The sequence below is a fragment of the Mustela putorius genome, unplaced genomic scaffold (assembly GCF_011764305.1).
Source record: "Mustela putorius furo isolate JIRA1106 unplaced genomic scaffold, ASM1176430v1.1 tig00003834_pilon_pilon_pilon, whole genome shotgun sequence".
In the NCBI taxonomy this organism is placed as follows: Eukaryota; Metazoa; Chordata; class Mammalia; order Carnivora; family Mustelidae; genus Mustela; species Mustela putorius.
Genome location: NW_025421987.1, coordinates 81,987,013 through 81,997,851, shown reverse-complemented (window position 1 = coordinate 81,997,851; position 10,839 = coordinate 81,987,013). Strand labels below are relative to the sequence as shown.

The window sequence follows — 10,839 nt, the reverse complement described above, 5'->3', positions numbered from 1 at the left end:
CAGAATGACTTGAAGAGGTAGCATTAAAGGCCTCTTGTCACTTACACTGGAATCTGAAATTGGAAAGATTCTAAAGATCATTATAAATCAACAACCATGACTCCTATGTCTATCTCCAAATCTCTGTTTTCAAATTTGGGAGGATTTTTCATAATCTTTTTCAGCTATAGTTGCTGGAATTTGAGTAAAACCAGGCTTTTTTGGCCTTGTCATTTAACCAGACCCTAAAAAAGGAGGTATCAAGGGAACTGTCAGGAAAGATGTATTAAGAAAAGAGGAAAGGGCGCCTGGGTGGCTCAGTGGGTTAAGCCGCTGCCTTTGGCTCAGGTCATGATCTCAGGGTCCTGGGATCGAGTCCCGCATCGGGCTCTCTGCTCATCAGGGAGCCTGCTTCCTCTCTCTCTGCCTGCCTCTCTGCCTACTTGTGTGCTCTGTCAAATAAATAAATAAATAAAATCTTAAAAAAAAAAAAAAAGGAAATGTAAGCCAGCTGTAGGCTAATTATAAACATGCCCAGTGCCTTCCCAACTGGACATACGCAATACTAGGACAGTTTCCCAATTTTCTTTCCCTTAGGAGAAAACCAGATTTATAGTGTTTCTCTTGTCACTGCTGTTTTTGATAAAAGGATTCTTTTTTTATTCTGACCTAATCTTGCCTGGTATACAGTCCCTAAGTCTTGCCAATATTTAAAGTTAAGAAATTTCTTAGGGCTATACTGCTAACAATAAGGTTTAAAAAGAGAGAGAGAAAAGCAAAATGAGTCCCTATTCAACTTTTCATGGCTTTATTCCTAAAGTACTTGTTAAGCTGGCACAAAAATCATTTTTAATTAAATCAAGCTTTAGAAGTCAATTAGGCAAGACAGGTAATCGGTATATAATCTTAGAAGTTATACAAAAAGTTTTGATATTTAAATAAATGATCAATAATAAAATGGTACTTAAGGAACAATCAAATACTGTGTATCTCTTTCAAAAGCTGAGGGAAAAGAAAATTTAACAGAAAAGACAATGAAATAATTTTTGAAGAAAACAATCCAAGTGTTCAATGAACAAATTTAATTTTTTCTCAAGCAGCAGGATAAGGTGAACCCAAGGAATTCTCATACACTATAATACAGAGAGGAAGCAATACTTTGAGAATTATTTTTAGGTGAAGTTTAAATCATTACAGTAAGAAATAGTATATGGAAACATACACATGAAAAGCCTAAAAAATCAAGCTGTGAGGAGACCCACAACTGAATCAAATATACTTTGAGAACAGCTAAAAAAGTATCTGCTTTCTGTAGTCTCTACAAATAGCTTTAGGAGCAGAGATTCTTCTAGACTAGAAGACCTAAAACTTTCATTAACAGCCTTTGTGTAATGGTGCTGAATCCCCCGGCATATTAATTTTTTGGCTTATTTCCTTTTTCTTTCTCAAATGCAGCTATCTGATTAAATATATTGAGTAAATTTTGAGGTAAATTTTTTTTAATTCCACTTTCTGACTGCTCTTTTCTATTTAGTCCATCTGCTTCTGGAACCTCTGTTTTAATGTCCTCCTCATAACTACTCTCTACTTCATATTCTCCTTGATTTTTATGTAATGGATATCTTTGCTCATGTCTACTGAAATCACGTGATCCAGAATAACTGTATTTTTTATATTTTTCAACTGACTTACAAGAGTAGTCTGAGCTTGCTGGTGAAGTGGAATGCCTCACGGAACCTGGCTCCCACCTTCTATAGTGCTCTTTTCTTCCCTCTGTATCTTTTTCAAGTCTTCTATAACCGTAAGTTTTCACTTTGTCCTCTGAATTCCTGTAAAAGGAATCTGAGTAATCTCTTTTACTGGAAAAATGTTTTTCTGATTTATATGGTTTTTCAGTTTTGCTACTACTTGCCTGAGTATAAAAATCTCTTGGATCTTCAGACCTACCTCCAAAATCATCCGGTATTTCAACTGAAGATGAAGAGAGAGGGCATCTATCTTTCTCTTTTACCTGTTTCTTTTGATATGGTAACCTGTCCTGCTTTTCCAGTAGTTTTTCCACTTCTTGTTTTTGGTTAAGAAAAGATGCTAAAGTATTGGCTGGAACTGGGAAGCACTCATCTTTCCTACTCTGATCTATTTGACTTGAGGAGGCCTTAGCTAAATGCCTTTTGGAACTTCGAGAAGACTCTGAACGGTTCTTCTTATGCTTCTTATGCCTTTTGTGACCAGAAGAGGAAGAGGATGATGATGAAGAATCAGATTCATCAGCAGAAGAAACACTTGAAGAGGAAGAAGTTGATTTTCTTCTTTTCTTCTTTAGCCTAAAAAATATAGTTAGCCCATCAAATATGTTAAGTACAAAAATGTTTCTTGATTATCCATAAAGATTCTAGTTCTACTTTGTTCTCTTTAAAGGTTTCATAAAAGCTGTGGCTTTAGATAAGTGATTACTGTAAATCTCAGTTACTACAATATCCAATTTTACTATCACTCATGACTTCTGGGAAAAAAAAATACTGTGTAGATAACTGTCATTGAAAGCAGATCATTATTTCTGAAGAGACAGTCACATTTCCAACATTTTCAAAAAAATTTAAGTCCATCTGAATGTATGAAGGAGAGAAACAAAGTTTTATATCTGCTACCTCTAATAGTTTCTCCACCTCAGCACTATTGACGTTTTCACCTGAATAATTCTTTGTTAGGAAGGCAGGGTGATGGTAGAGGCAGGGGTATCACTATAGGATGTTTAGCAGCATCCCTGACCTCTATCTACTAGATGTTAGTACTACTTCACCGGTTATGATGACCAAAAATGTCCCTGGGGGAAAAAAGGCACCCCCAGTTGAGAACCACTGCTCTAGTTCTAAAACACTTCTCCCCAAATACAGATAATTAAAACAATCTATTATATATTTTAAGATTTTTCTTTTTGGGGGGCAGAATTTTACCTTTAGATTCCACTTTGCTTTCTTTCTTTTACAGAAAAATTTGTGGTACACATACTTACGATGTATCACTGGTTATGTTAATACTTTTTTTTTTACTTACTTTAACCTCCATATGGCACTGTGGTTCAACTCAGTAGCTGCTTTAAGTTAAAAAAATACTAAATATTATAGTTTACCTTTTCTCCTCTTTTAAGAGCTTACGCAACTTTTCTGCACTTGTTTCTATTTTCTTTGTTTTCTGCTTTTCTTCCTTCTCAGCTTGTTTTTCTCTTAATTCCAAAGATTTCTTTTAGAACCCAGATATCGGAAAAAACCACACGTTAAAAATAGCAGAATATATAAAACCCAGTTTCCAAAAGACCCCCCCCACCAGAAACCAAATGGGGTACACCCAAATCACCATATATCCAGCATTAAGTATTTTTAACATGTAAAAATTAATCATACAAGTGTTTGGCATTAATCATTGGAATAGCCAGAACAGCATCGAGGACCATATTGCAGTTGGTATTCCATGAAAAAAGGGGAAGCCATTGCATTGGTACCCATGACCCAGAGTGCAAGAAAGGGAAAAAAATAAAATAAATAATACATGAAAAATTATTTTTTAAAAAAATTGAAAAATTTAGACAGGATGCAAATTTATAAAATAAAATTCAAATAAATTCCATTAAGGTGAATTGAGGGAGGAACCACCATGTTCAAATACAAACCATTTAAAAAATAGCACAGCCCAGTTGGACGCATGATTACATAAGAAATCATTTTCCAGTTTGAGGATGGGGATGAGCAGCACCAGATGTCACAGACACAGCAGCAATGGTCCAATTCAGAAGAAAATGCATGAGAAAACATCATCATCAGTATTACAGGAAAAGGCAATTTAAAATATTTCTCAAAGAGATATTTATAATTAGCTCAATTATAGCAACAGCACTGAATTTGTAACTACTAGGAAAGCTCACTACAAGGATAGTTCGGAAAACCACATACCACATGCAGGCAGTAGGAATTTCTCATAGGGCTATTTTTACTTTTGGGTACCAACTACAAAGGAACTATGAAGTACTGTCAAACCCAAGTAGAAGCTGTATCTAAAAAGACAGTTTTCATAATGTCTTGACTAAGTAATCTAGAATAGTATTCCTTGTAAGAAAGTTAAGTTTGGGTATCAATTTCAAGTATCACTAAATTTCTAAGAGGAAATAAAGAATCACCTGCATATATTTATGAAGCTTCTGCAAAGCATCCTCTGCATCTTTAAAAGTCTCATCCAAAGCCAAAGCTTTCTTATAGTAACTTTCAGCATTTAAAAACTTTTCTTCTTCTTCTAACCTAAATTTGAAACAAAAAAAAAAAATAAAAAAAAAAACCCTCAAATATGCATATAGATCAGAAGCTTATATGAGAGAACTTATTAGAGAATAGCCATGTTTAGTAACATTTTCCAAATTTAGCATTTCCTAAATCATGTACTTCTTACTGCTATTTCTTTGGTAAAAAGATCCCATAAAACAAAAAATCTAAACTCACAGATACAGAGAACAGACAGGTGGTTGTGTGGGGTTGGGAGGGTGCTGGTGAAATGTCTGAAGGTGGTCAATATGTACAATTTTCAGTTAAAAGATAAGTAAGTCCTGGGGATGTAATGTATAGCATGGTGACTTTGGTTAGTAATACTATATTACATACTTGAATATAGCTAAGAGTATATCTTTAAAAAAAAAATTGTTAACTATATGTGATGAGAGATGTTAACCAAATGTTTTGGTAATTATTTTGAAATATATATATATGCAGCAAATCATCGTTGTACATCTGAATCTAATGTTATATGCCAATTATATCTCAATTAAAAAAAAAGTAGCAATTCATTACTGGTAACTAAAGCCATATTGTATGTCCAGCTTTGGGATTTCAGTATGATACATGAAAACACAATTAGCTAATGTCTTTTCTAAATTTAGTATAATCTTGAGCTTTAGCATAGAATTACACAGGTTGGTTTTTCCTAGTAGTTTATTAAGAATTTTCCTTTCTGCAGAAAATTTTCCAGGAAAATTCACTGATGAAGTTGGAAATACCAACACATACATGTTATATCACAACTAGCTGGCAGAAAGAATTATTAGATGAAACTCATGTCTCTGCTATGAAAAATTGGAATCAGGAAGTGTATACAGAGCAGAAAAGAATTTGGAAAATATTTTCAGTTTTTTAACAGTAGGAAAAAGAAAAAAAAACCCAAAACAAAAAACCCAACCCCACAAAAATCCAAGGGCTTCAACAGGATCACTTTTGTAGCAGACTGGATATGGGCAGAAAGGGATCAGCTATTAACATTTCTGGCTTGGATAACATACAGATCACGTTGCTATCCACTGAGCCAGAAGAAACCAATATGTGGGTAATAAGACAGCCATATTTTAGTAACTATCTACCTAGTGAGAAAGTAAAAAGCTGCTACAGTCACTTGAGTCTAAAGTTAAAGTTGAATTAAAAACAAATATTGCAAAACTCCTTTATGTGGAATTCTGGAATGATCATACAAACTGGATTAATTAGGCAAATTCAAGAAACAGAAAGAAGATAATCCTATTTAAAAAAATTAGCTGCAAAAAGATACTATTGTTATAAATTCTTAATTATTAAAGCAGACTTACTAAAATTATTTATAATGGAATATTATTTCTTCACAATATTTTAGGAATTAGACTAGCCCATTAGTCATTAAATATTTATAACACAAGTACTATGCTAGGTATTTTGCCAGCATATCAGAATAGTAACAAAAATTGCAGGGTTTGTTCTTAATGATTTGCTCTTCCATTTAATCTGAGTTTGTGGATTTTACTGCATAGAGCAGAGCAAACAGCAAACATAAGAGCAAAATAGTCACAATTAACTGCAGAACTCTCAATTCATACTTCTGGCATTATATTACCAGAATGAGAAAAGAATTAGAAATCAAATTCCTACTAAAACAAAAACTTTTTATTTTAATTTTATTTATTTAACATATAATATATTATTTGTTTCAGGGGTACAGGTCTGTGATTCATCAGTCCTACACAATTCACAATGCTCACCACAGCACATACCCTCTCCAATGTCCATCACCCAGCCACTCCATCCCTCCTACCCCGCCCTCCACTCTAGCAACCCTCAGTTTAAAACAAAAACTTCTTCTGTATGTCCAGGAAAAGAGTACTTAATTTCTTGTCTTTTACATAATGAAAACAGATGTTCAGAACAATAAACTTAAGACACTAAAATATCTCCAAACTCCAATCATAAAGAACCTCAGTAATACGGAAAAAAAGACTAAAAAGCTTAAAGAGGACTACATTTGAAAAACATTTTAAACCAAAATTGAAACTAAGGGTGTTCTGAATTGAGTTAAAGATGCTATTTCCTTATGTTAAGTACAAGATTTTATTTATAGTAGTTGGATGAACATTAGATCTCTACTTAATTTTAAACAAAATCTTACTTACTGCCCTCCTCTTTCTACAAGTGTCTGGCAGAGGTATTTTCTTGCATTCCTATGAGTTGGACAGTTTTCCAATGCAAGCTCAAAATCTTCAATTGCTTTGTTCAGACTTCCTTTTGTTGCATATCTAGAGATAGGAAATAAATTAGGAGAATTTATCTTGTGAGCTACTCATAAATCTTATACACATTTATCTTATCAATATTCCTTAAAAGCTGTGATTCACTTACAATGCTCCACGAGCTACCAAAGCTTCCACATTTTGTTTGTCTATTTCCAGAGCCTTATTGTATTCATTCATAGCATCTACATGGCGTCCAACCTTAAAATAATCAACTCCAATCTTCACACTAAAAAGATATTTGTAAAGCATCACACACATTTCTCAGAATATCCAAACAATGTTAGCATGAATAAATTTTTATAACAAATCTAATGTGGTTAATATTTAGTCTTCAGTACTCTCAATATACCTAGGAAGTACCCTGCTTTTGGATAATTTCATTAACAAATATTTATGAAATCAATACAACAATATACTAATTCCTTTTGAAAAACATGGAAAATGGTTAAGTCTCTTAAATTTATAACACCATTTACACCTACAAAAAAGTTAATGTCAAAAGGCATCATTTCAATTCATTTATAAATGAATTTGGTCTTAATAATGACTTAAAAATTACTGCCTTTTAGACTAGATAATGCAATTGTTGAAAAACAAAGTTTTCATACCATTTTAAAGCCCAAGATGCAGACTGTTTCTTCCTTAATGCAGAAGCAAAATCTTCTTCAGAAAAGTTTTTGCTATTCAAAGAAAATCAAAGTCAAACGATACATTTCTTTTTTTGGGTAATACTTTATAGATAAAAATTCAACACCGCAAAAGTAAATCCCAGGCAAAAAATTTATATTCCATCCACAAAACAGTATTTTTTTTTCAAATTTTTATTTAAATTCTAATTAGTTAACGTAGCGTGGAATACTGGTTTCAGAAGTAGAATTTTGTGATTCATCACTTCCATATAATACACAGCACTCAACACAGGTGCCCTCCTTAATACCCATCACTCATTTAGGCCATCTCCTCCTAACTTCCCCTCCATCAACCCTCAGTTTTTATTAAGAGTCCCTTATGGTTTACTTCCCTCTCATATAAAACAATATTCTTAAATTCTCAGGAATGACTATTATTATTCAACAGTATTTTTAACATAAATATATAAACATTCTTATAAACTTTGTTCGTCTTTCTCTATACATGTAATCACAACAGAGTCCATTCCAGAAGGAAACTGGGATCACCTGGTTCATTCACTCTTTGGCATATTGCTGCCATCAGGCTTAAAATAGTCAAATATGTCTCTGAGTTATATAGATTTTGAGCTCAGCACCATTTACCTTACCACTTAATAATAACTAATATACTATACCTTTGCAAACCTCTCATTAAAGATGGTGGATTAGATTCATCTATTCCTAGTTTTCCTAGAAGGAATTCAACTACTCCTGGATTAGCAAATCCCAAGGAACTCTGCATGATATTTTCATAGGATTCCAAAGAATTGCTATTTAGTTCAACACTTTTCCTAAAACAACAAAACACATGGAACAAAATATAAAAATGACAAACATAATTAGTATGTCCCATTTCTATAAAAGAAATACTCATATCATTTTTATACATGAAGGTATGGAAATATTATTTTGGCTTCTTAAGGATTATAAAAATAAAATGAGCATATTTTGAAATAAGAGAAATTAATTTTAGAAATTGGACATAATGTGCTATTTTTTAATCAAGAACTGTTTTGTAATTAATTTCTTTAAATCATGTAGATAGGTTACCTGTAGTATAAAGGAAGCTCTTCAGAACTAATTACACCTAATTTAATACCAGACAGATGTGGTGGAAGAGATGAGCTATACAGAGACACTGCAAGCTTTTCATGGTATCTGTCAATATCTTTGATTCCAGCTTAAAAAAATAAGGAAACTAAGCTGATTAACAAGAAAATGCAAACTAACATAAAAATACATAAATCTTTCCAAACACTACTCTCATTAGACAGATTTTCCAAATTAACATAAACAAAAATCTGAGAAATGTTACTTTTTTATTAATATGATGAAAATGATCACCTCGAATAATGTCACCAGTTTGGTAATATGATAAAGGATCCCCATGGTTACTATGAGAAGGTACATCTCTTAATGGACAGAGAGCCTGCAAGGAGAAGTATTTTAAAATGCCAGAAGTATAATTTTTTACCCTAGTTGTTCAGTACAATCAGCTAATAGTTGACAAGAATGTTAAAAAAAAAACTAGCACTCTAAAATAAGGATTTTAATTATAAGCAATGCCTGTACCCAAACATAGTAAAACAAGTTTTCTGGTTCAGTTCAAAAATTAAAATCTCATGAAATTTGCAATTAGTTTCAGGAACCAAATATAAATACGGATTATGAAACAATATTTTTATATTTTATATTTTATACTTGTTAAAGAAAAATGTGAAACTGTCCAGAAAGTAGAATTCTAATGAAAATTAAATGTGAATTCTCCAAAGTTTATGTCCGTTATCCAGTCTATTCTGCTTTTTCTTCCTGGATCATCTGCCTTGACAGACAGCAAATTATCAAATCTTTTAAATTAACACACTATTTCAAATTCAAGACAATTCATCTTTGGCAAAGTATCTTATAATGTATGTGTACAAATAATTTACATTTAACTACTGTAAATATAAAAATAAGAAATTTGTTTCCAAATTATCCACATGTAGGTGTCTAATTCCAAATACTAAATAAGAACATGTTCCGCTAGAAGAAATATGCCTGGTATACCAACCACTCTCACCATATCCACTGATATCTCTGAGCATTTAAAGAAGGACCCTATCCCTGCCAACCAAAGGAACCAAATAAACCTCCAGAAACCAGAAATAGAGGAGGAAACTAACTAGATAATCGTTACCATTTTTTAAAAAGGAAAACATACTTTTTCTCCAGTTAATATTTATTTTTCAAAACTGTGTCAGCATCGTACACCCAAGCACAAGTGGATGCAAGACATAATTCTTGCATTGACAGGACTCTTACCAAAAACAGAAGCAATCAAATAACTGAAAAGTAACTTACTGTGATTTCTAAGTGAGATATATCTCTTATGACGCCACTGCCTAAACAAATCAACACCATGAAAAACCCAAATTCCCGAATGGAACTTATTCTTCCAATCACTATATCACCCCGCTCGATATCTCGGAAAAACAGCTCTCTCCGGTCCATACTAGGTATCTCCATGAACTGCTCTAAAGGTGGCATGACTGCATAACCATCTGAAAAAAAAAAAAAAAAGGAAAATTACTAACAAGAGCATTGTACTTTGCTTCATCCCAGGTGCAGTAAAATACCCCAAACCGCAATCAAAATGTTTTAACAAAACTCACCTTCGTTGTCTTCATTGACTTCAGATGTTGCAGGTGCATTCGATTTCCAGGAAAGTGCAAAAAGCAAATCCGCTTTCTTGGAAATGAATTTTTGTATTTCAATGTTGTCCACTCTCTTCTCTCTTCTTAAAAGGAAACAAAATTTATGAAAACTGGTTTATGGGCAAAACCTTTCAGTACATCCAAGCTTATAAGTTCATGGTTTTCATCGCCCAATCGGGTCCATCCTAAGCTCCGGACCGTACATCCTCCAAGAAAAAGTTTTAATCAGGGATTCCCTCATTCGCCAGCCTGTAGGTGGAGGGCGAGGAAAGTTACAAAGTAACTCCCGAAGCTCCCGATAACGAAGCCCAAGGGATTCTGGCTAAAGATTCCGTACCTCTGCTACGCAGTACCGAAGAAAAAAGTTCAGCCCACATCCCCCCTTTCCCTCACTCCCAGAGAGCGGAGCCTTCTCCAACCCGCCCTCTGCAGCAGCTCCGCAAATCCTCACGTGCTCGCGGCCGCGGCTCTGCTCGTTCTCGACTCAGTCACCCGGCTGCAGCACTGGGGCCCCGACCTGCGTCCCCTCCCCGGTCTCGCAGCGGCGCAGCCCTCCGTCCCATTACCTGCCCTGTAACTGCTGCTGGAGCGCCGGTCCCCGGGCAGGCTCGGCCGCCGACCCCAGGAGGCTCCGGAAGTGCGGATTGTCCTGCTGTTCGCTGCGGAGCAGGGATAGCAGGGACGGCCCGTGGTAGTTCAGTGACTGCCGCAGAAGGTCCCGGTCCATGGTTAGAGGCTGCTGGACCCAACGACAGGTGGACCGCTAGTACCCCGCTCCGTACCCACTACTTCAGCCTGGTGGTCCCGGAGGCTAAGGAATGAGCCTGCAAGAGGCCGGAAGCGCACATCACGGACACTTACACAGCCGTCTCCCGGAAGTGTTCCGGGACCGCCCCAAGCGGCGGCACCGAGGAGCTGCGCG

At 34.9% G+C, this 10,839-nt stretch overlaps 1 protein-coding gene across 3 annotated transcripts; it reads right to left on the bottom strand.

Annotated features, from left to right (window-relative positions):
- Positions 1-1,046: 1,046 nt before the first annotated feature.
- On the bottom strand, positions 1,047-10,802 carry TTC14 (tetratricopeptide repeat domain 14). 3 transcript variants are annotated; one of them, XM_013052548.2, is made up of 12 exons: positions 10,484-10,802; positions 9,876-9,997; positions 9,565-9,764; positions 8,566-8,650; positions 8,272-8,401; positions 7,857-8,012; positions 7,159-7,230; positions 6,657-6,776; positions 6,431-6,553; positions 4,151-4,268; positions 3,110-3,219; positions 1,047-2,303 (listed from the first exon to the last, which is right to left on the bottom strand). In XM_013052548.2, exons 1-12 carry the CDS (start codon positions 10,642-10,644, stop codon positions 1,394-1,396), a joined length of 2,307 nt encoding a protein of 768 aa, XP_012908002.1. In that variant the 5' UTR covers positions 10,645-10,802; the 3' UTR covers positions 1,047-1,393. The 3 variants fall into 3 exon arrangements, 2 of the variants coding, with proteins under 2 accessions (XP_012908002.1, XP_004745127.1); XM_004745070.3 differs by having other exon boundaries at positions 9,876-10,000; positions 10,484-10,801; XR_006609159.1 differs by lacking the exon at positions 1,047-2,303 and having other exon boundaries at positions 3,163-3,219; positions 3,647-4,268; positions 9,876-10,000.
- Between the last annotated feature and the right edge of the window lie 37 nt (positions 10,803-10,839).